The sequence below is a fragment of the Corvus cornix genome, chromosome 3, assembly GCF_000738735.6.
Source record: "Corvus cornix cornix isolate S_Up_H32 chromosome 3, ASM73873v5, whole genome shotgun sequence".
Lineage (NCBI taxonomy): Eukaryota > Metazoa > Chordata > Aves > Passeriformes > Corvidae > Corvus > Corvus cornix.
In genome coordinates, this window is record NC_047056.1 from 10279567 (window position 1) to 10305269 (window position 25703).

The 25703-nt window shown below is 43.4% G+C and overlaps 1 protein-coding gene across 2 annotated transcripts in view; it reads left to right on the plus strand.

Annotated features, from left to right (window-relative positions):
- The window catches only part of SPRED2 (sprouty related EVH1 domain containing 2), a 59899-nt gene that overhangs the window by 24034 nt on the left and 10162 nt on the right, over positions 1 to 25703 (plus strand). Inside the window, exons 1-4 of one of the 2 annotated variants that reach the window (XM_010410968.4) lie at positions 1102 to 1220; positions 9016 to 9193; positions 10515 to 10683; positions 13418 to 13482. In XM_010410968.4, coding sequence (XP_010409270.1) covers positions 1204 to 1220; positions 9016 to 9193; positions 10515 to 10683; positions 13418 to 13482 — 429 coding nt within the window. In that variant the 5' untranslated portion in view covers positions 1102 to 1203. Of the gene's footprint in view, positions 1 to 1101; positions 1221 to 9015; positions 9194 to 10514; positions 10684 to 13417; positions 13483 to 25703 lie in introns of those variants that run through there. The other variant, XM_039568720.1, reaches the window with a different exon arrangement.

Here is a 25703-nt window from a genome sequence, read left to right on the forward strand (position 1 = left end):
GTTTTCAGGAGCACATGTGATTTTAGGTTGCCAGTGTCTGTAAAGTAGGGATGTGGCTGTCCTCTAAAGGATGCTTGCAGGCAGCATCACCTTGGTCACCATTCTCCACCTTGAGGAAAAAGGGATTTTTGTCCCAAATCAGGATTGAAACCGTTTGGGTTTGAGGCAGACAGAAGCAGCTGAGCCTGGAAACACTTAGTTAGCTTTCTTCTGCCCTCATGCCTAATCATCAGCATAGATTAGTTCAGAAACTGGACAGGTATTTTTAGAAGCTGCTTTCAGAGCCCCAGTGTCACAATTTTTATTCTTCTTGTTGGTGCTGAGGCATTTCTTGAGCAACATTTCTGCTTTAATGAGAATACGTTGGGGATCATCATAGAACTTTTGGGGACATGCATGGCACCCTGGCTGAGTGAGGGGTTCCAGCAGTTGTGAAGGTTTCTGAGCAGCAAGGGAGCATTTGAGACCAAGTGTCCAAAACGAAGCTTGTGTGCAGGGATGTCAGTGTTGGCACTTCAGTTGTGTGGGCTGCCAGCAAAGGTGGGGTGTATGAGGATCTATAGCTGATACCAGCTCGTTGCCCACTGGAAGTATTTAAAACCCCATTAAAAGTTGTGATGGAGGCAGACACATTGGGAGGCTGAGTGCTTCCTCCAAACCTTTTGAGTGGTTTGGACCCTTGGTCCCAGTGCTGTGTTGGCAGCTTTTGGGAATAAAGTGCTGACAGGCTACCAGAGGAAATGACACCTGCGTTCAACTTTGGACCTGTTTGCAGCCCTGGGTGCGTGGGTGACATGCCTGCTGGGCTGGGGCAGCCTGTCAGCAGCACGTTTGCCCCATCAGCTGCTGCTAAACACCCCCATCATGAGTTTATGGCAGCTGTATCATAATTATTTTATTTTTTTCCCAGCCTATAACCGGGGTGGGGAAACAAGGATCTTTGGTCGATGTGCTCTTCCGAGCCAGGAGGATATTGCGAATGAGTAATGGTCCGGCTGGGGCTGTAATGTGCAGAATACCTCTGGGATGACTCACCCCGCACAATGCAGCACATCCCTCAAGGAGACTGAATCACGAATGGGGGGAAGCCGCTTGCCTGCCCGGCAGCAGCCAGCTGGGACACGGGGTAACCAGTGCAGGCAGGGAGGCTGGCGGTGGCAATGGTGGTAAAATGGAGCAGTAAAGGTTTAACATGTAGAGGAAATGGCATCCCCCAGCAGGTAAGTGTGCTCTGGATGCATATGATTCCATATTTTTTACTCCTGGGGTTTTTTTTCTTCCGCCTTCCCCCATCTGCCCCCACAGCCCTTCTGAATGTTGTCTAAATCAGCATATGATTTATCAGTGAATATGTATGAATTCTTCTGTGAAACACAGCCTTTCATTTATGGTTACATATCAGGTTTTTTTCAGAACTAATGGTTCAACATTCACCCTTTCTTTAAATACCAACAGGAAAAATAGATGCTGCCTGGGAAGCTGCTTCCCTTATTGTCCCTCTCCATGGACATTTGATGGAGTAGGGGATTTAAAGAGAGGTTGAAGGCAAAAACAATGTGCATGCTGGTTTTGATATAGCCAAGAATGTCTTCTTTTTTATGTTTATTTCTCTGGCAAAAGATGAAAACCCTTTAGATTTAGAGGCTTACTCCCTCACCTCTCCTCTGATACAGACCCAGCTGGAATTGAGTCACAGAATTATTTTATTTCTTTAATATTTGCAAAATATTATCTACTCTTCATAGTTATAACATACGTGTCATTGAGGATGTTTACAGAGGGGTAAATATTGTTGTAGTCTCCACTGATCAAAATGGAGGAGAGTGGGGGAAAATTCAACTTCCTTTGGGTGAGCGATTTTCTTTCTTTTCTTTGTAAACTTTGAGTTTACAGGAATACTCTGTATATGTTTGTGTGCAGACATAATCATTTTTCTGGAATGCAGTTTCTGTGGTTGTGTGTTGGGGTGTTATTTTGCTAAATATTGCTATTTATTAGCTAATAGGATAGCAGTAATGGAGTGCTTATGGTCAGTTTATGCTAGGAAAAAAATTAGGGCAGAACTTGGTTGTGGCTTTTTTTTGAGGTGGGGGGAATCAATTCAGGATGCAGATCTTATGAATCTACCTGTTTGGCTGGCTAAACTTCAGTGTGATTTTTGCTTATCTTACACGTGATATAAAACAAATACCATCTGTCATGCAACAACAATTTATTAGTCATTACTGTAAATGATAGTGCTAATTAGCTTCCTTGTAATCTTAATATTTTGTACTCTTGCACGAAAATAGGAGGACTTGAGGCTGCAACTCTTGCCTGTACTGCATGAGGTGCAGGGCAAATTATTCAAATTTATTATGCTGCCCCTTTTAACTTTTCAAGACGTGCCACCATGTGCAGCTATAACCATTTGTTGCAACAAATTTGAAGGAAAGTCTTTTTTGAGAGCTTCCCTTGAATGGTTGCTCATTAAAAGTTTTGTCATTAGTGTGCATGTCCCAGTGATGTCATGGCTACCTTTTAGCAGAAAAAAAATCAAAATACTGTTTTGGGTCTTTTTGTAACAAAATTGGCTGTGGCTTTTGGTAGCTCTAGCACAGTTTCAACAATGTTACATAAATGCTTCAATACAGACACAAGTCATAAGTTAATCTGCCCCAATGCCATTAGCCTTTAATTTTAATTCAATATTGTTTGTGTAATAAGCTAATTTCTGGGGAGAGACTTTAAAAAATTCTGTGCGCTTGAGCTGCATCAGTGAATCTTTGCTTGCCTATCAGCTGGCTTGTAAGCCAGCTTTTTTCCCTAAAAAGCTGCTTCCAATTCACTTGAGGTTTTCTCCACATGTACAGCACTTTGTGGGGATCACTGGGCAAGTCTGGCACAGGAAAAGATGTTATGCTGGTCAGAAAAAAATTGATTTAATCCATGCAGGACTACATAATACATATATTTTTGAATATATATATGTATATATGTATTTCAGGAATGAATTCTCATGTGCTTCCTGGAAGGACCTGAACTAATTACGGGATTATGAAATCCCATTTGAGCTAGTTAGGATAGAGCTGTTTCTCGTAAACTCAATAAAATCAGCCTCAAATGTTGAACAAACGTTTTGGTGAAAGGATTCCTTTGTTCCTCACTGCCTCGGCATTTAAGGGAGATGTGGAGGCGGGCGGCTGGGTTGTTGCAGGTGTCTTGGTTTTTTGAGAAGTCCTTTTTCTTCTGGAAAAAAAAAAAAACAAACCAACCAAAACTGCTATTAGTTTTTCCTATGGAGGATTTTTGGATGCACTGCAGTGCTGGAAGCAAACCCAGTCTTGCTGAGCACTGGCTGTGGAGACCTGACCCCTCTTCATTTTGCCCTTGGGGCTGCTCTAGACTCAACCAGCATCTCTGGAGCAAGAAATGTGGAGACTGAATTGTTTGTACTTACTCTGACTGTGTGGAAACTAAAATTTCCCAGATGCTCTTTTATTCTGCTGGTATTGGATTTGAAAGGCAGAAAAATACAGGTTGCAAATTGGTTATACAAGAGTTGGGTTACAGGTAGAGTGGTTCTTTGTTCCTGACATGATGCAGAGGTGAGGGCAAGGAAGACTTTTGGGAGGTTTTCCATGGTTTTCTTCAGATTCCATTCTAACATTTGATCTGGCCAGAGAGACGCAGATGTCTTTTTTTCTTGGTGATATTTAATGAAAAAGTTTCAAACCTGCTGGAAATCTAAATGGTATGGAAATATCAACTTAATTTGCTGTAGCTGCATGCACTCAGAAAGTTTCTTTCAAAGAAATTGATAAGTTAGGATTTGAAGAAGAAAATGCTGGTTATCATCTGCAGATAATCACCCTTGCTAGAAGGTTCACGAACCAACCAACAGATAAAGGAAGTGGGACTCCAAAAATGGCAGCTTTTCATGTCTTCCACCAAAATGTCCCTGCTTTCTGGCTGTGGGATGAACTGCAGAGAGGATCCTTACAATATAACCTGCAGCAATCACCTGGGCAGGATGGGATGGCTTTAACTCCAGCTGTCAGAGCTGCTGGGGCAGGGAAAATACCTGGCGCTGTGAAATACATCCAGGTCAGCCAGAGACAGGTTATGCCCCAGTAGTTGTAAAGTTACATTTGTTTGGATCTAGATAGTTTAAATTGTGTTTATGTGCCTGGTTCAGCTGAACAGCTTGACTTTTGCTGCTGTTCCATTAGCAGCCTCCTGCTGTCCTTTTGGCTCTTCCCTGAAACCTGGGATCTGGGAATGTAGATGCGTGCATTAAAAGACAGAAATCCATAATGTTGAAACCCATTATATGCAATTACCTTTTTTTCTGAGACCTGAATCTCTCCTGGCCTTGTAAGCTGTTGAGTTGGGAAGGGAGGAAAATACCAAAGTGCCTTATGGCAGCAATAGCGTGGAAGTTTATAAGCTTATATTTTGATCAAGTAGCTTGGCTAGAGGGAAAAACATTACTGAGTTATGGAAGGTGTCTGTGAAGTGTTTTAGATGCTAGATGTGACTCAAAAAAAAGTAGTAAATTTGGTGGGTTGGACTACTTTTTTTTTTCCCCTTGGGATTTTTAGACATCTTGGATGGTATTTGCAGTTGCTGCTTTGGAAGCAAAGTGGAAAAGAAGAGCAGCTGGTGGAAGGGAGTTGTCTACTTTGACCCTCCTTTTACGAAGACAGTGGTGAAAATAAAGCCTTAACTAAGGAGTGAATTGCTTGGTGTTTAGTCCTGGATGAAGGATTGCAGGCATAAGCCCCCATTGGCCATCCAAGGGGCTCATGTTTGTCCCCCGCTGGTGTTGCTGGAGGTGATGTGGCTCATGTCCGAGAGCACAGGATGATGGCAGCCACTGTGTGCATGCTGGGGGCAGCACTTCTATCAGCTTTAAATGTCACCTGTCTCTTAGGCACACAGACGCTCTGCGAGTTGGACTTACAGCTACTGCAACCAGGGTTCAGTGATGACAGAGGTAATACTCAGTTCCCTTCTTGTTTACGAAAATTCTATGTCCTCCGGAAGAGCACTTATACATGCACACACTCTTTTCTACTTTTGTAGATATATATGCATACCCACGAGCTATAATTTTTAAAGAGTTCTCTTTTTCCTTCCAATGAAAACAACACGTGCTTTTCGGTGCTACCTTTACTCCCCAAGTTCTTTCTGGTTTTTTTTTTTACTCAGGGCGGGGCAGGCAGACAACCTGGAGCAGCCCTGGAACATACTGGCTGCCTGCCATTGCAGCTGGGTAATCCCTTCAGATACTTTCTTCCCAAGCTTTTAAGGCTGTTGAAGATAAATCTGTAGGGTTAAGATAGCATTTAAGACCATAATTAAGAATAGTTTGCATGAAATAAATCCAACAATTAGAGCAGTCTTAAAAGTTTCAAGGATCCAATAAAACAAGGGGAACTAAGGCTACTGTGGGGTTTTCTCTAACTGTTTCATTTTTAGCTATCAGTATCTCATTAGTTGTAATGGACCAAATATTTTCACATACCTCATTAACCATTTCTTGTGAAAGAGTCAAATTGCACAGCTGCCATGCCAAAAATGCAGGTGGATGGCTTGAATATGGTTATTCTGCTACTCCAGTGCACCAACGTTTCATCAGTGGCACGCACATGGGATTTGCAGATCGCTCCTTTGCTCTTCAGGATTTGGAACACTTGGAACCAGCCAGAGCCTTGATGCAGTCGTGTAAAATTAAATAGCAAAGAAAATAAACAGCTTTTACACTAAGGAAGCGAGATCCTTATATGGAACTGAAATATTTGAGTACCTCCCAAGTATTTATCAACACTGGCATGAGAGAAAGAAGCATTGCCTATTCTAGGCTTGTGGATGGAAACAGCAGGCAGGATGTAGACATAGAAGACTGGAGGAAGCTGTGTGTAGGCTTGAAAATTCAACATGCAGCTTCTGAGTCCTAATCCAGTGATTAAACCAAGATGTCAAGCCCTAAGAACCCTTAACAACCTCCTTTCCTTCTACCTTTCCTTTCTTTTTTCCGAGTCCCGTGGCACAGGTTGCGCTTTGGGAAACATGCCTGTGGCTGGAGCAGAGCAGGAGTGGGGACGGGGCTCTGCAGGGAGCCCAGCGTCACTGGTGACTTTTGATCGTGCAGGAAAGCGTGCCAAGGGATTACGTTAATGGAGCCAGAGCTCTGCCTGCCCTGCCAAAGGTGAACCCTTCTGCTGGACAAGGCTCTTGTCTAATAGGGGAACAGAGGTCGTCTTGCCATGGCAGGGGAGTGGAAACTAGATTTTCTGGCTTAATAAACTTAAGGAGGTTGCTCTTCGGGATGGGAAGAGCACAGTTTAAATGGTGTTCTCTCAGCGTGCAGTGGCAGAGTTTGTAAGGGCCACAGGTCATGGATAGATGTGGATATGAAGAGGAAAACCGTGTGGCTGTGTGCCCCACCAGGTTGTCGTTATAATGGGCAGGGATGGTCAGGGCTCCTAAGTTTAATGGATAGGTATCCAGTAATACTCAAGTGTAATTGTGAGCCTAGAGAATTAACTGAGAGGTGATAGAAATGTGTAAATAACTGGCAGGAGTCACAAAGTACTGAGTAGCTGCTACTTGCTTAATTTTCCTTTAAGTGGACAGTTTCTGCAGCAAAGTAACTGAAAACAGCATTACTTTTGGGGCAGCCAAAGGCTCCAACTGCTGCCATAAAAGTGAATGGTAAATCCAGCAGGAAGCTATAATGCCAGTGGCAATTTTCAAGTGTGGAAGGAGAAGCAGCAGTTTCTGCGGATGACTTTTGTGGGAGGATGGGAGGGAAGGTCGTATTGAGTGGCTCCGACTTCAGAAGAGAGCTAAAAATAAGTCCAGAAAGTATCCTTGGGGAATAAGTAGAAAGATACAGAAATGTATAGTTGGCTTTCTTTTTACTTCATCTGCTAATTGCTAATCCTTATAGACCATATGGGAGAGGTACAGAGAAGAAAACAAAAACTGTCTTGGATGGAAGCAGCTCAATTTTTGCACAGTAGGAAATTAGCTGAAGTATTTTGCTTATTTCTGAGTATCAGGAAGTCAGGAGATTAACGTTGCTACTGTAAAATCTAGAAACAGGTTTTCATTAAAATATAAAAAGGTAACGATCTATTTATGGACACATTTGCCCTGTTTACTGTACCAGGAAGCTGCTTTAAGGACTCAAGCAAAAATATTCTTAAAAACATAGTTTCCCAGTTCTGTGAATACTTTGTGTGTTTCAGCTGTGGCTGTGTATCAGAGTGTGTTGGAAAGCTTTTTATCAGCCAGTGCAAAGTACTCAGGCAGCAGGGGATGAACTTCTAGCATCTGTGCACTGCTGTCATTATGTAGGTCCAGCGAGAAAGTTGGCACATCCATAAAATAAAGGCTGTGAAGAGAAAATTGCAGCATGTGTTTTGTGAGATCTGTGTAGCTGCAGAAGAGATAAGCTGGTCCCAGAAGATGCTCACTGCTTCCCTTGGTTTGTCCTCAGACTGCCTTCAGGTAGGATCCATGAGACTGCTTGCTTAGATGCTAAATCTGGTCATGTTAGAGAGAGGGAAGCTTGGAACTGAAGAGCTAGCACCTGAATTGCTGCAAAAATAATGTCTGAAAATGAAGCAGTTCTACCTGGTGCAGAATGAAGAAAGCTACTACTGCTTGTCATGCTGTACAGGATGCTGGGAAAATACCTGGATACAGAGCTTTTCTCAGGAAGGAATTTCTTTCCATAAAGGATGATACCTGTCGTTTTGAAAGGCTGCCTCTTGGAGCCCTCTGTGTGTTGATCCTGCTTCTCCTGGGGAGGTCACCTGGTAGCCTGGAGACGGACAGTCCTTGGGCACTTTTCTTTGCACATCCTTTTTTCTCACCCCTGTTGATGTTCCCAGGTTTGAGGGCCCTGCAGCAGCTTTGTGGGCACCTTTGGGTGCCTCAGCAGCTCTGCAGCTGACAGTGCCATGGTTGTGCATGGCTGCCATCCAAGCACGTCGTGGTGACCTCCCTGCCAGGGCATCACAGCTGGCAACGCTGTCCTCAGCATCTCTGTGTTAATCAGTGTCCAGCACGTGATGGGCAGCACTGATGCAGCGTCAGCATGAGGACAGAAAAGCTAATTTGGGTATTTCCCAACAGTTCTGTGCTGGGGACAACCCATTTTAGCTTGCAGTCTGTTGCATATTCCATGCAAGGTGTGTGGCTTTTGCTTGTGTTCCGTAGGGGCTTTTCTGCTTCCAAATGACCCTGGTGATGTCCCCAGCAGATAATGGAGTGACTGCTTTGTGGAAAGGGTACAGGAGGAGGCCTGGAGTCTCCCACTGTGGGGGCTCTTCTGAGCCCTTGTGGTGAGCATCTGAATTATCCCCAGATTTTAGGTGCTTCCAGAATAGTTTCTTGTGAGGTTATGACGCTCTGCCTTTCTCAGCCCCTTGAAATGCTGGTGAAATTATTTCAGGGACATGGTATGGTCCTGATGACCTGAGCTGAGCTGATTCCCATCTCTTTTCATCTGAGGTACCAGCTGGAGCCACATTTGTGGGGTTTTCCCCATAAAACTGTCCCAGATGTGGAGGAATTTGAGCATCATCTTCCAAAGCCCACTTCACAAATTTGATCACAGAAACCTTGAAACGCTTTGTTCATGGGTTATTTGAGCTCCATGTGTTCTTCCAGCACTTTGAAAACCTAATGTCCCAAAGTGGGAGTTGGGCCTGGGGTGGTGCCTGGTTCACCCCGCTCTCTTGGTCCCTGTGTGTAGCTTCATGAGGCAAAGAGTGTCAGGGACCATGGGTTGTTTGATCTGTGTGTTGACATCTGGAAACCCAGCAGGTTGGTGGGTCTCTTTCCTACGGTAGCTTGAGTGTTCCAGGCCATCCATGACAGAGGTGGACTTCCATCCTGGGCAGAAACTCTTCGCTGGGGTCAGCACAGCACCATCTAAATACCACCCTCAAGAAAAACCACTGCGATGTGACTGTGATGCTCACAAAAGGTTCTGTTTTTGTTTTGTTGCCATTGCAGTGACAGCTATATTGTGCGAGTCAAAGCTGTGGTTATGACCCGAGATGACTCCAGTGGGGGATGGTTGCCGCAAGAAGGAGGCGGTCTCAGTAGAGTTGGCGTCTGCAAGGTCACGTACCCGGAGGGCAATGGAAGAAGTGGATTTCTAATCCATGGTGAAAGGCAGAAAGACAAACTGGTAATAGACCCTAATTCAACTTTTGTCTGTTCTTATAATGAGAATTATCCCAAATCTGTTGCTATTGTATTCTTGTGCAAGTTTTTAAAAAAAAAAAAAAACAAAAAACAGCCATATGCAAGTAATACCAGATTGGACAAAACAAACCCATCCTCATCTAGAATTGCCATCTTTTGCTACCTAGGCTGGCATAATGCCACCTGGAAGGAGCAGGTAAATTTTTGACATCCCACGTGCAAAGATCCCCTTTGAATGAAAGAGGGCCTGTGGCTTTTTCCTTTTTTTTCTTAGACCTAGCGCGGGGGTAAGTGAGAAGTGAATTGAAGTGTAAAGAGCCCATGAAGCCAGTCACATTGCACTGAGTAATGCAGTGCAAGCCTTTTAAAAGGGCCATGAATTATTTATGCTGTGTGCTGTTCAAGGTTTGAACAAGCTGAGTGAGAATATGAAGACAAGTTGTCTCTTATGAATTGACACACTTGGTTTCTCCTGGTAGCTGTTTATCTAAAAAGGAGCTCTCTTCTATCCCTGCACAAATCAAGTTAATAAAGCCTTTTCCTGATTTCCAGGGGCCACTTGAAATGTTATAGTTTGCTATCTTGTTTTTATATATTTGATTCTTCTGAAATGCACTCCTGTGAAGATATGGGTTAGCTTAAAAACAGCACTCCCTCCACAGGCTCAAAAAATACCTTATTTGAGTCAGAAATGATCTTGCTTTCAAAAAGACTGGTGTTTTAAAGCTGTTTCAATTATGGTTTGTCTTTTGCAATGCTGTTTTGCTTAGCATGATTCTTTTGACATTATTTGGGAGCCATGCTTATGGTTTTGAGAGGTGGAGTAAGACATGACAAGCTATTCCTGTTGTCCCTGAGCATCACTCTAGAGATGGTTTTTGGCACACTTGAGATGAGTGTCTGGCTGGGGTGAACAATTTAAAAACAGTGAGGGGAGTGTTGCAGCACCTCCTAAATCTGCTGCTGGTGGATAAAACTTCTGTTGAGCAAAATTATTGAGGGAAGAGGTTGTCCTTCCTCCTGAACCCCCCGCTAGCTTAACCTGTGCCACACTGGGTCCAAAACATGCTCCTGGGGTAGGGAACGAGCGCCTACTCAAAGCACAAGCAAAAGATGAATGTGCAATGGTTTTGAGAACAATTACTGTGTCTGGTGTTTATTAGTCATCATTTGGTAGGGAAGGATGTTCCCCTATGCGAGGCATGACTTGGCTTGCTTTTGGGTCCAGCCTGAGACGGTGCTGGCTGTGTCCTTGGGGTGGGAAAAGTGACTTTGCTCCTCTTTTGGGGCTCACGCCCTCCCAGGTGGTGCTGGAGTGCTTTGTGAAGAAGGACCTGGTGTACACGAAGGCAAACCCCACCTTCCACCACTGGAAAGTTGACAACAGAAAGTTTGGGCTCACTTTTCAAAGCCCCGCTGACGCTCGAGCCTTCGACAGAGGAGTGAGGAAAGCCATCGAGGACCTCATCGAAGGTAGCGTGGGGGTGGACACTTCCACCCTTGGAAGAGTGGGCAGGGGGTTTGAGTCAGGGATGTGTTTAAAATCAGTTCTTGGGCTTGGAGTCTCTTGTGCATGTGTCCAAGTGTAGCTGGGGAGCCCTTATCCCACAGTGAGCAAACCCCAGCTTTTAAGAATTGAGTTTCCTCATCCCTTAGAGGAGATAAGGTGTTTCACTCAAGTATTTTTCAATCCTCTGTCCAGACTTCTCCCCATTTTTTATCAAGTTTGTTGTTACTGCTTTTTTTGATAGGCTTGGGTTTCACACTAGTGATGGCAATTCAAACAGCCCAGGCTCTTTATTTGCAGTCAAATCTCATCTTACTGAGTCTTTGTTAAATCATAGGATTTAATTCCTGCCTGGAGTTGAATAAAACTTCGGTTTGTTTTTGGTTTTATTTTGTAGTAATTAGTTTTGTCTGCATCCTCTTAAGCTGAATGGTAGTTCTTGAAGACTTTGTTGTGTTTTGGGGTGTTGTTTTTTTAATTCTGTAAAAAATGCGTTTGAATTGTCTGCTTTGAAGTTGTCATAAATTTTTCCTTTTCACATTTCATTGCAAACAGGCAATCACAATACAGCTATAATTCAGTTGTATGTTATTTTAATGAAATTTGATTCTTCATACATTTTTTTCTTGATTTTTTTTTTTTTTTTAGCCATACTATTTTATGTAGGGGCTTAGTAATCCAAAGCCTTTTGCCTTCTCTTCCAGTGTGACCAGGGTATTTTTATACACAGATGGTACATTTTCTGAAGATACTAACTCAGATGTATGTATAGATGTATATTCTTTTTGAGTACATCAGCTCCATAAGACAACCTAATGTTCTGGATGGTCTGTCCTTGCTTTAACATGAACACGGTAGATGCTGGGAGAGAATTAATCCCCCAGGGCTCCTTGCTGGTAAATACCTCGTCAGTTAGAGGAAGGATCTTCTCAATTCATTTGCTTTTTTCTGTGCCATTAACATTGAGAAGTTACAAGCAGACTTTCTTCTTCTGGTTAAAACTGTGAAGCATTCTGAGTCATAAAAGTGATGTTTTATGTAAGTGGCATGGGATTGTGCAGAGTTTCAAGGAGATAATAACTCAGCTGTATTGAGTAGTATTTTGGAGATGCCAATACTTGGCAACTCTTGTTCTGCTCTTCTTGATCCATTTTACAGTGGAGGTATTTAAAATCAAGTTCTGCTGTATCTCAGATACTTCAAAATCAGCAAATCTATATTTATCCCATTAACAGTCCAGGCTGATCCTCATGAATGTGTTCCTCCTTAAATTCCAAATGAGGCTTTCTGAATGAAAAACAATAACTGGCTCATGCACGCACAGCGTCGGGCAGCGGATTTCATTTATCATTCATTTTTTGTTCACATACTTGATCAAATTCATCAGGTAATATTAAGCACAACTAAGTGTGCTTTCAGAACTTCACTTAATCACTGCTTTATTGTGAATATTCAACCAGTAGTTCATTCCTTGTAGCATCAGAAGTGTGGGACACAGGTACAAGAACCCTATGCAGCTCCGTAGAGCTTCAGCTTTTTTAATTTTAAAGCTAATGTAGCAAATGGCACAAATGTTTCCACATTACTCAGTGTTTTAAGTGGGCTTTCACACTTAGCTCTGCACATCTTCGTGGTGATGCAACTGAGAGCAGCCAAGGGTGGTGCCAATAGCATTATATAAAACACGTTATTTTAACAAATTTCCAGAATGAAGGCAGTACAAATTGTTCTGCCCTGTTGGTCAGGGATGTGATGTGGCCATAATTCAGTCTAGCAGTGGGCTTCCATCAAAAAAATAGACCTTTGACTTGAGGGTTCTCCCCCCCAGCACATCCTCTTGCTGCATCCTTCCTCCTTGGCAGCCTTAGGCAGCCAGGAAGGGGGTCTGGGATCTTGATTGGGTACAGGGAGAGGAGTCACTCCTTTTTAGGTACAGCATAAACTTGGTGTCAAGTCCAGCGATGGCGAGTGCCCCCTTCCCTGAGGCCTTTCTGTGGCACGGGTGCTCACCAGGCTCTGGAGCGGCTCCACAGGAACACCTGCGGGGTGAGGAAAGCTTTTTGATATGCTTTCCTACTTTTCCAGAAGATTGTCGAATGTACCTAATGAAAATTGCACCCCAATATTTTTCTCTTGTCTGTGGTTTTACACATATCAGCTCCTTTCTAATACTTAGTTTACGTGGGGCAAGGTGATTCTCTGAGAAGTAGGTGATAACAGAGATATAACAGCTTCCAAAATTAGAAGGAAAAAACCCAATCTCACTCTTCATTGTCAATGTGAGGTTCATTTTTTTTTTAATTAAAGGTTATTTCCCCCCCCCCAGATTTACGGAGTAAGTGAAGAAAAACTCATACATGGTTTCTTGACAGCTGAGAATCAGCCTGGAGCAATGATTAGTACATAGCTTTACCATTCTTCAGAAATTAGTCTTCTGTAATTGGAAATTGTAACTGCTATTTTTACCATTGTTAATTAGCATTGGCAGCCACACCGTTGCATTTCAAGAAATACTTTCAGATTTTACCTCTCCAACCCAGCTACCAGCAGATGGGTTGTTCTTCCTTAATTTGAGCCACTTTCATGTATCTACAATACACAAACCTGTGAGAATCCAAATGTTTAACAGCCTCAAAAAAAAAAAAAAAGTCTCATGGCAATGTCGTGTGTTTAAAATGCTGTTGGTTTGGTTTTTTCTAGGATCTACGACTTCCTCGTCCACCCTTCACAACGAGGCCGAGGTCGGCGATGATGATGTCTTCACTGTAAGTACCTGTCACCCAAGGTCCTTCTCTTTTATGTTCGGGTTTACATGGTCAGGTTAGAAGGGTTTTTTTTTTTTTTATGCCTCAGGGTTGGCGTTCAGCCACCATCATGTTTGGCCACTGGGTGTGTTTTATTTGATGGAAGTATATCCTCTACAGAATGTGAGGCCTCCTGTTGGCCTCCCGTCACCACGTGAAAGGCATGTCAGAGCAGGTGATGTCAGGGGCTAGAAGTGAAGAAATAATCACCCTTGAATTTCTTTTGGCTTAGACTGAGTGGTGCACACCCCTGCTAATACTTCTCTCTGTCCTTAAGAAGCTTCCTGCAAACTCAGGTACTTAGCAAGGTGACTGCTACTCAGGTACATACTCAAGGAAATAAGGTTTTAAACACAGTTTAAATCAAAGTCACAGTTTTAAACAAAAGCCAACTCAAAAGATGTTTCACCTGTACATGGAAACATAGAAAGTTCAGACAGGTGTTCTTCGGGTGAAGGAAGGCACAGAAGTGTGGCGTTTGTCTAAGCAGCAGTGACTTAAACAGGAATGAGCTGTTGGAGGTTTTTCGTGCTGTTGTGTAAAATGCATTTTGGAGCTTTAGTGGAACTAAAGCTGCTAACCTTGCACACTTCAAAAGGAAAGTTAAAAAGCAAAATAAACTTGTCAGGTGAAAATGTGACTGATTAGGGCTATTCCATGGGCTGGAAACAAGTTGCTCACATTTTATACATTTTTTTAATAAATTTTTTTGCTAACCTTAATTCAACCCCCCGTGTGCACTTATATAAATGCTTTAGTTACCTTACAAGTGCCCTCCTTGTCCCCTGGGGCCCAGAGGGCAGGAAAGGGGAAGGTGGGATATCCTCCGTGCAGCACCAGCAAACTCAAAATTGTCTTTGGGATACTTCCCTGGATTTTTAGGGTGAAGGAGGAAAAAATCAGTACAAGCATCATGCTGCTTGAAAAGAAGTCCCAGGAAGCATCCAAAGCCAAAAGGTGTTTTTGAGGGTGATGTTTGGCCAGCATGGGACCATGTCAGGTTCCCTGCTGAGTTTTGACCGGATCTTCCCAACGGCTGGCGAGTTGTCCGCATCTGTCCTTTTGTCACGCTCAGGGAGACAAACAACAGCAGGCAGGGTTAAAAGGTGACTTCCTGCACTCTGCAGCAAAACTATCATTAGCAGCTGCTTCCCAGCTACCTGCCAAAAGTGATTTATAGGCACTGGGATGGGATGGGGCGGGGGGGGGGGGGGGGGGGGGCGAGGGAGGCACCAGTGGAGCCAGAGCCTTTTACCGATACGTGCTGCTTTGTTCCCAAATTTTCTGGAGGAGCTGTGCTCTGCTGGGGGTGGACAGTCACTCTTGATGTGTGTGTGGCTCTTCTGTGCTCATCGGAAAGGGGATGACTGTCAAAATCTTCCTTGGATGGGTGTGTACCAGCTCTAACTGGGTTACACATTGGAATACTCAATGCTTAAACAGTGATGAGTGGCCTGTGGAACCAGGAAAGTGTATTTTTGCTAAAATTCTACTGGCTGATGTTTAGGGACCTGGGAGTGCTTCTGAATTTCTCCACAAGCTCAATCTTGTGTTGGTTTTTAAAGTCGAAGAATGCTTTTTTGCAAGGAGAAAGAACTTGTTGCCTTTAAGTAGGTGTTGTTTTACATTGGAAAATTTGGATGAATGGTGCTCCAGTTGTATCAAAATCACTCAAACTCCTGTGTTCAAAATGAAGAGCCAGAACTGCAGGAGATTTTTCCCACCTACTTGACCCTGGGGAGGTGACAGGTGACTCCCTGCCATGCAGACATTTATGGGTAGGATGCCTGACAGAGAAGGAAGAACAAACTGCTCAATAGCGTTAGCAAGGAGGGAAACCTCAGCGGCATCGGCATCTCGTTGGGACCTGGGAGAACAAGCTGTGTCCTGCCTGGCAGCACTCCCTGCAGGGTTTCTTGATCTCCAGAGTGCAAGAAGGACCTCACTGGTGGTGGGACCTCGCATGGTGCTGTTTGTCAAGATCGCACACCAGGCAGATGTGTTGTCATACTCCAAAAATAAGGCTTTGGGGACATCTTCTTCCCCAATATTTCTTTGGTTTTCTGGGATGAAGTCTTTCCTTTTCCTGCAGTCCTTAAGCTCTTCAAAGCTCTCAACTTCCTATTTATCTGGTAGGTTATGGTAGAGTATGAAGACTGCATACGCCAGAAATAACTTACTGAAGCATGGAACAGTTTAAAACTGGAAGAAATTGATAGGGCTGTGAAATGTTTTATTTTTACCGTTCTGTTCCATTCTTTCTTTGCACATATTTTTGACTTGTGTATCATAGTCCATTTGGTCATCCTTCCACGCTAAACTTCTGTAGAACTTTCTCTAAACTCTTACCGAGCCACAGCAGTGGATTTTTTGGGTTTGGTTGGGGTTTTTTCTCTGTTTTAAAGAGAAAGTACATTTGTTCTTTTTATTTCCTAAGGTAGTTATTAAAATCTTCACAGTCCTCCCCCTCTCCCACACATGCATGAATAAACTTAACTGCGTGCGGCAGAATTTTCAAAAGCATCTGCATGATTGAGTCATTTAATCAGTCATTTACCCGTCTCTGAAAATCTCAGCCATTGCTGCTGCACTGCTGCCTCAAATATTTGGCCCGAGGTCCTGCTCTTCTTGAAGATGTTTCAATCTGTTCAAGCACAGCAGTCCAAAACTTCACATTTCTGAGGCTGCTTTGTGGCCGGCCACCCCGACGTCATCGTGCGCAGATGTTTGCACCAACGTGATGCTCCCAGCTTTAGAGCAGCCCCCCTCATTGCACACAAGCCCTGACCCCGATACGGCTGTTGGCCATTGATTGACACGGGGCTTTTATAAAGCCCCTGATCCTGTTAGCTCCAGTATGGCTCCATGGGATGTGCGTAGTTTTGTGTGTGCAACTGGTGCATCATCCGTTTCGTTTATTCCTCAGCCAGCGTGCAGCCCTTCCAGGCATCCAGCAGGTTACTTCCATGGGAAAGAAGAGAAGGTTTGCCCCAGAGGTAGAGCTCTCCTGCAGGCTATGACCTTGCATGGCTTAGTGGAGGACCATTTTCTTGTATCAGAAGGTGGACTTTTTTGGGGTTTTGAATTATCTGCAGCTGTGGCTGTGAGAACATTCGCTTGGTGTCAGTAGTTGTCTCCTCCCATGACTGTAACTTGCAGAGCCAAGATGGTAACTTGGGCAGCAGGATCCTGCCCTATCCCTATGGCATATGCTCGCCATCCATCTTTCTGAAGCATGGGTTATATGTTTAAAAACAGGGCTTTGCCAGCTAACACTTTTCCTGTGGCTTAGACCTACAGCATACAACCTGTTCTGAAATTCATACCTGACAAGGCAGGAAACAACAGTATATAGAACTAAATGTCACAGACTCGAGTTGAAAAACGCTTATTTCTAGAATGAAATCTCCATTTAGGAGTTTTAACAATATGTAGTTGTGTTTCTTGAGTTTCAGATCCTCTGAAGAGCCCATAAATGTTTTCCATATGTTAGCAAATAAATTTCTTCTGTCTTGTACATTATAAATCGTCCTCTCAGGAGATGCAATCTGAGTAAGACTGGCCATCCGTTCTGTCTCCATTGGGGAAACACTGTCGTTGCAATGGGCTGAGATTGTTCTGTTTGTCTTAATCCATCCAGCCTGCGTCTTCAGCCTTCTTTAATTAACATTCATTTCAGAAGTAGGGTTTGATACAGACTGAATGCATTCTGGAGTTCCTCAGCCACAGAATTTGCCATATAATTGAGTTTTTGTGTAAAATTTTTTTCCCTAATCTACACTTCTACTTTCAATTACAGATAATAATCCCACATGACCACGAAGTGAAAAATGTGAATTGATTCCAAGGAAAAAAGGTCAATGTCTTCCAGAGTCTGCAGAGTACCTGAAATGGTCTCTTTTAGCATCCCATCTGAAAAAGCAGAGGTGTTTGTTCTAAAACCTTATGACCAGTTCAGCTGAAACACCACTCATGTGTTTTTCAGATAAATCTGCAGCCTTGTGCCTGCTTTAGTGCTAAAGAAAAGACACCCACTGGCAGGAGGAGCAGCAGCTCCCATGTTTGTGACTCTAAAAATGACTGCAGTCTCCTTTTGTTTTAAGAGGAATGTAAGGGAGAAAACAGCAAAACTCAGCCTCATTAAGTTTGATATGCATGTTAAAATCACAGCTGTTTTATATAATCAATAATATTTTTTTTAAATCCTAGTTTTTGTTCAATGTGAGACCTTCAGAGTTTGGCAGGTTGAGCAGGCAGGATCTAGCACATGGCTGAGCAAAAGTGGCTTTTCAAAGTGCACACACTCCGTCCGTTGCTTCTCTTGTTGACTCCTGGCTAAAAGCTTACTTATCTTGGTTCCCTGACTGCAAGATGGGGGAAATATTCTCATGAACGTGGATTCCTGTGCTTGGGGATGTTTGAGTTAGGAAGTTTGTTATGTGGCTTGGACACTGCTGACAGTCATTTCAGAGACAGACACAATTTTACCTCTTCTCCACCAGAAGGGTGCATATTGGGGCAGATGTTTGCATTACAGTCCCTCTTGCATCTCTTCTGCTTTCCTAATTAAAAAAACAGATTTATCCCTGCTGCCTTTCCTTGAAACCTTTTGTCTACTTTCATCTCCCATCTGGGCCTCAAGCATGTTACAGCCTCACTATTAAAATTTATAAGATTTATGTTAGTTAGATAAACAGTAAATGTAATTTTTCTTGCTGGCTTGGTCATTTCACATTCAGCTGGTTCTTTTGAAGAATAACTGTGGCTTTTTTTCTTTAAAGTAGACAGTAGAAACCCTGTCCAAATACTTTGGAATATATTTGTGAGTTCTGTGGGATGCTGGAGCATCTCTCATCCCAGCCCTCTATGGAAAATGATGTTGCTGAGAGTAGAACAACAAGTTGCAAGATGTGTTTCAGTCAGAAGTTGTGCTCAGGGATTGAGGAGCCACAAGAGCTTGCAATTTCCTTTTTCTTAATGCTGTCCTCGAGTAACAGAAGGGGAAAATGCCTTTTGGAGGCTCAGAGCTCTCTGTGGGAATGATGGGGTTGTCACCTTGAGCAAATCTACCTTCTTTGCTCTGTGAGGCTGAGCAGAGCAACGTGGGGATTGTTACAGTGACAGGACATGATGGCCTTACTTCTGTTCTTCTTCCTGCCCAGGAGCCAGCTGTGCTCTGTGTGAACAGCCAAAGGGTTCATTGCTGCTAGCCACATCCTCTGATGTCTGGATTTTGGGCTTGCATTGTAAACCACAGCTATTCTAATTCAGATTTTAAAGGGGAAAAAAAAAAAAGTACTTGCCAAGAAGAGAGAAATTCACACACAGAAAAACCAGCAGGCTCAAATCCTTCCCTCAAAAACAAACAAACACAAAATAGCCATTGCTGGCTTTGACCAATGAACTGGACTGAGATTTAGTCATGTTCTTTTATACAGCTGGGTCACTCACATTGTGCACAGGGCTCTGGGCACCCCTGCCCAGCACCTGAGCAACCAGTGCAGCCCCACCTCAGCAGCTCGGCAGTGCTTGTCGTGTCTGAACACAGCTTTGGCTCTTCACACCTCTTCTCACGAGAAAAGCTGCCTAGAGCTGTTCCAACAGGCTGGCTACCAGGGTAGTCCCAGAGCCTGAAGTTACTGGTTTATCTGTGTTTTAATTGGGTTTTTTTCTTCATCCCATTAATCCCAGGCTGTATCAGGAGGTTTTCAGTGGAATTCTTCCTGCTGGTCTGCCGAGGGTCAGAAAGCAGGAGAGATGCCACTAAAACACTGAAAAGGTCCTGGCTTTTTTTAGCAGTTTTAAGGCTAGCTGCGCTTTATCTGTTTGGGTTTTTTTCCTGCCTTCAGGTTAACTTTGCCCACACAAATTCACATCACTCAATGAGAATGGATACCAATGCTGAAAGAGATTTTTCAGTAGGGAAGGTCAAATGGCAAGTTTTTTATCTGGCTGTCAGGTTTATTTTCTAGTGTTGTATTTCTCCCTTTCTTTCAGGATCTCCTGCTTCTTTCAAGTGGTGCTGGAAATTAACCCATTTATTTTCTTGCTCTTTCTGCAAATACAAGCAAGCTGTACTAACTGATAATTTAATATTATTGTCACTGGAACAGTGTGATATCATCTGGAAAGGCAGCTGCTCTTTTCCTTAAGTCCTTCAAAAATGTAGGGGCAATTATCATGTACTTCAGCCTATAGATTGCCCTTGCTTACTCTTACTCATAACTTGTCATTTGGACAGAAGGAAATACAAAAATTACTGTGGTGCGGAGGTACACAGAACATAAACTCTATTTATTCTTGTGTATATAACAGATTCATGAGATGTAAGTGAAGAGCTCAGGGGAGCTGATAGGAGAAAGACTCATGGGGTAAATTTGAAGCTTTATGTCCTTCCTTTGAAAGAAAGGAGAGGGGCTAGGGGTCTCGCACAATTTATGTATTGCTTTATTGTATTTATTATGGGGTTTGTTTTTGTGTCACTCTGATAGGTAAAGCATGCTTTTCTTGCTGCAGATCAGGAGTAGGCATTTTAACACAATTCCCAAATGGACCAAATTTCAGTTGCTTTGGTGTTGTTTCACTCTAAGTGAATTACAAATAAGAAGAACAAATTATTAAACGGAAAGTATCTGTATTGCTATCAGATATTCTAAGGCTCACTGCTGTGTAGTTTTTATGTAGCTAATTATAGCAACAACTGGGATGTGTTGAGCTACTTTGCTGAGGGTAAGCAATTTCTCTTGTCACAATTCTTCCTCTCAAGACCATTTTTTGTAGTGTATTTTTTGGCTCTGTACCATTCCCACATACAAACACAGTTGATTGTGCAGTGGGATTGGGATATATCCTACAGGAAACGGAAATTTGATCTTTTGCTGTGGTGGAAGTTTCCTTATAGCTGCATCTTGCCAGAACTTGTGTTGTAATTTGTGCACCAGTTAAGTACTCAGTTTTGTTCAGTTTGCCCCAGCAGTTCAAAAGAGATTTCCTTCTCTCCTAATTCTCTCCTTTCCTTCTCTCCTAATTCTCTCCTCTCCTTCTCAACACAAATTTTGCCCTTTCCCTGTGCTTGGATGATGATATGTTGTAGTATTTCAGTGTGCCAGCTCTTTACATTTTATACTCTATTTAATTTTTGTTTTGTGTAACCAGACTTGCATTAATTTAAGTAATCTTCAGATTACTGAAGGCCTTGTTTTCTTGTAGTATGAGCCTTTAAGATGAAAAGGGTCACCAGCAAACCTGCCTGTGGGATTCCTTGTACAAAGGTGACTTGACTGGTGCCTCTCTAGCTGTAGTTTCTAAATGGTGAATTTGTGATCAGAGTGTGTTGTAACAACATTTCATGCTTGCAGTCAACAAGCTGCATGTTTGTCTTCTGAAAAAATAACTTGGCTGTGTAAGTAATGTACTTAAACTGTGTGATGAGTTAAAGTGTGAAGCCATTTATGAGCGTGTTCCCTTTTAGTTCATCGGGAGCTGAGTGCTGTAGTGCACTTGTGTGTTTAAGGCACAAATGTGTCAGAAACAAAATACAACCAAGAGTAAACTGCCCTTTCTTAACATACAGTAAAACAGAGGGGGAAAGGATTTTTTTTTTTTACTTTATTTTACTTTTGCTTTTGTTCAGCCATGGTTTCCAGGGCATTTCTTTGGTATTATGTAAGGGGGACCTGATTTGAGTCAAGATGCCTGTGAAAAGCAAGTTATTTTCCAGCCAGCTCAGTTCCCCCACCTTGCTTTTGCAGCACAATCATGCCAAGAGCATGATTGATGTGGGGGAGCAGGATTTGGGGTTGCAGGAGTTATTTTAGCACCTATGTGAAACCACAGATGACGGATGCAACTTGACTGATGTGTCTTTAGCCTCAGTGGAGCAGACAGGGGCTCCTCCATCCCCCTTTCCCTACCACAGCTGACCCTGTGCTGAGCCAACCCAGGGAAGTGAACCAAAAACTAGCCCTATAAAAGAAAGCGAATACTTTTCCGGTGGTTTAGCTTCTGGAGCCAGCTCACTGTAGGGCTGGAAAAGCAGAAGTGCTGGCTCAAGGGAAACTGTAGCTGATGGGCTAAGCGGGAGGCAGAAAACCTCTACCACCCCACCAGTACTCATCGTGCCACCTGAAATTCATTGCATACCCCGGCCCTGGATACATCACCTTCTGCAAGACCTCTGCTGTGCTGGTGGTACAAGTAAGGTGGTTCTTGCACTTGTGTCTGGTTTAGGATTTATGGTATTTTCCTCCTTAATTTCCTGCGTTGCTCCTTCATGTTTCTACTCTGAAGTTCGTCCTTCAGTTGAGACAAGAAGGAGATGCCAGGATAGCTGAGGCAGTGTTGATGGGGGTGTGTTATGGCCAAATGAATGCTTTTACCTTGAAAATACATGGTTGATAAGACTGTAGCTTTCCATTAGATTCCCTCTTTAATCTGGGCTATGCAGTCAGCCTTTGAAGTGTATAGGCCTTTCTTTCAGCTTCAGGGTGCTTGAAAATTTCACAAAGGCAGAAAATGGCCTTTTCCATTACTTGCATATTCAACCTGAGGAAGTGGCTTTCAGCACAGCTATATTTGTAAGCTGCAGTCTCACTGGCTGCTGTGTTGGAACAAAATGCCTTGTCCCAGGGCACTCGCAGGAGGAGGCACCAGAGACAGCTAGATTTGGGGTGTCTTGGTTGGCCCCAGGCACTGCCTTTGAAGGTGACAGGCAGAGCAGATCCAGCACGGGGTGTAAACACTGTTGGAAGAAGGCAGCCTTGGCCAGGGGGAGAGCGATGATTGACAACTTCCTGTACTGCTGCAGAAAGGATTAGGGAATGGCTGCTTGGCACATAACCCGGCAGTGCCGTGGGACTGCAGGGATGCAGGTCTGGAGCGAGCAGGCAAAGCTGGACTGTGGCCTCTCTGAGAGAGGGAAAAGCATTTGGCTCCTGGTGCTGAGCTGGAGCATCTGTCTGAGCAGTGATGGGAAGGGAGTTGAGTTGGAACTGTGGGGCAAATGACTGTGTTGCTCTTCCCTTCGTGAAGGAACCTGTAATTCCCACCTGCTGTGTAAACACTGGCAAGTCTGATTTGAATCTGTTGTCTTGTGTAACAGACAGAAAAGAAAAACCCAAAACAAACAGAGAGTTGAGGCTGCCTGGAGTGTGCCCTTGAATTTTGGATCCTCTCAAATGGTCAGGGTTGGGATTTGTTAGTTTGTTTGTTTGGGCTTTCTTTTTTTTTGAGAGTTTGGGAAAAAAAAGGAGGAGTTTGGTAAAGCTTAGCAATGAAACATGCTTTTATATGAGGTTTTAAGTTTTCCTTTAAGTTGACAGACTCCCCCTCCCACCCCTAGGAAGAAAAAACCAAGCAAAAAAGAAAAGCTGTAAAGAACCCCCACAACCTTCTTCTGACTGACAAAATATTGCAAGATGGTGTCCCCTCTGCCCCCAGGATGTGTTTGGTAGTAGCTGAGGATAAACAGCAGAACACAAGTTGGGGAGCTCAGAGTGGACCTCTGCCCAGTACAGAAATGCATTATAAAGAATTGCATCTAAATAGGCCTGTTTCCTTCCCTCACCTGTCTAATGTGTTTTGTTAAGGGTCTGCTTGCCCTGTATCTCATAAATACTTCATGAAAATTAAATCAGAAGTGATTGTAGGAAGCAGTTCATATGTCTCTGGCTCTTTCTGCAAAATGAGAAGGAAAGACAGAAGTAAATAAGTACCATTACATTTTTAAGCAGAGCCTGACATATTTGCAGTGCATATGAAGAGGGTATTTTAAAAGTTTTCATCAGCTGTTGGATTCTATTTTGGTGATAAATTCCAGCTAAAATATCATTGATGCTCATAACTGTGGGAATAAAGGACCCCTAACTGACTTCTTAAAATATCGTATCAGTCTGCTGTGGGAAGTTTGCATTTAACTTAGTTTTTCTTCCTCTGTTTGTGACCTGGTGTATTATACAGGAGGACCACTGCTGAATTTAGAGGCTGCAGTGCACATAGCAGAGACATTAATGATGGATTAGGTGCATCAATTCTTTTAGCTTGGCTAATTTAATTTTCATTAGCACTTCCCCCCTCCTTGAAAGTTTCTGTATAGAAGAGCTGAGATTCAGTGGTGAGTTTTGTGGAGCCATCTGTTCCCAGCTGCGCTCAGCTGTCCAGTATGTAACACCCCCTTGTGAACTTTCCTCCTTTATTTCCTAGCATCCTTATCCATCTTGCAAAAGGAATGCTTTTTGGCAGCATTGGATGTGCTAAGTTCCCTGTCAGCACCTGAAAATTAGGAGCACCCCTTCCAGCCTCCCGTACCTCTGCTCTCCGTACCTCCTGTGCCACCACATGGATGGTCAGCTGAGGTCAGGGAGCTGACGCACAAATGATTTTGGGCTGCATTCCTGTGGTCCTGCACCCACGCATGCCCACAGAGCAGGTGATGGGACTGGTGGGGGGGAGAAGCAGTGACCATCGCCTCCCCTCAGCAGCTCAGACCATGGTGGCCATTCTCTTGGCCTTAGCAGAGGACAGCTGTGGTAATGTGGATAATATTGTTAGAGAAAGGAGCTTTGCTAATCTTTGCCGAGCTGTACAAGCACAAATGTTGGATGCTGGAGCATCCCAACAATGCTGTAGTCTGCACCGGGATGTCATTTTCAAGCCTCTGCAAACAGAAAATGCCACCCTCTCTCCCCTAGATGTTTTTTAAGCAATTGGTTAGCTTAAACAGTTGCCAGGTTTAAGTAAAAAGATCCTGTTGAAGCAGTGTAGCTTGTCTCAGCATGGAGAAATCCAATCAGGCCACAGCACGGAGGAGTTGCAGGAATGAAGAAGGAAGCGTGGGAGTCCTGGTAAGGAGAGGCGCTCCACATGGATGAGGACACAAGCGCCTTGTGGGTAGACAGAGCCACTCTGCTCTCACCACTGTACTGTGGGATTGCTGTGCTGCCTGGGGAAGCAGCCCTAGAAGCTGGGCTTGTGGTTTGGGTTTTTTCCCCCCTTAAAACATTCTGGTTTTCCCTTGTAAGTACCTGATGCAAAGACTTTCCTTTCCATCAAAGTGGTGCTCTAGCCCAGTGGTGCAGCGAGAGGGAGGGGTATCCTGGGAAGGAAGTGTTGTATATACCTGCTCAGAGCCTCTGGTCCAGGTCTGAGTCTGAGCAAAATGGGGTACTGACTTGCTTCAGTCCTCCTCTGACTTTCGCAGACAAAGTTTCTCTTTGTATCTCTTCAAATGCCTGCTTTTGCAGACGTGTCTGATGGCTTGTATGAGGCAAGTAGTGAAACAGGAAAATCTCCCTGAGGTTTCCCCCTTACCACATCTGAGTGTTTGTCACGTCATTTAATCGTGTCTGAGTCTCATATATTCTTTTCACTTCTTGAAGTGAGCTGTTAAGCCACATCTGTGGTCCATGCAGAACTGCCCAATGATGCCAGAGTCGGGTTTAGCAGGAGTTTAATGGAGATGATCTTGGTGCACTGAATTCTTGTAAATGTTCCTTAAGTTTTGCTGACTTCAGCCAGCACAGCCACCAGCATCTTTCTGGCACTAAAAGCTGTAACCACAAAAACTTAACATAAAAAAAGGTAGCAGTGAAAAATTGCTAGCCTTCTGCACTTTATATTGGCATTTGTTTAAGGGATGACTAGAAAACAGTCCAAACATCTGAGAAATTCTAGTCCTGTTCTGGTGTTGGACAAGCCTGAATTCATGCTTATTTTAATGCTTGTGTACAGCCAATTAGTCTTTGAACTGAACTGGAATATGATCTAACATGAAGCTTTTCCTTCAAGACTTTCAACAGAGTAGAACTATGTTCAGCTCCAGCCATCCCCAGTGGATGAGAGTGGCAAATGTTTCCAAAATGTGTGGAAGCAATTTTCTGCAATATGATTTCTGTCTTGTCTTCAGTGATAGGAAACAAACAGAAATTTGACAAAAGCATTTCATCCATGGCTTTGTCTTGCCATGACAAATTAAAAGCTTGTGCTTAGGAGACAGGAGTCTCAAATCTTAAAAGATTTTTTACACTGAATCTTTTTCTTAATACTTGGATAATCTAAGCTCCCTTTGAAATGGGCTGTCTTGAATACACAAGGCACACTTAGAGATGGATGGAAAATGTCAGCTGTTCCCTTTTCTAAATGTCCTGAATAGAGAGAAAAAGGTGTTTTGAGACAAAATTTAGGAT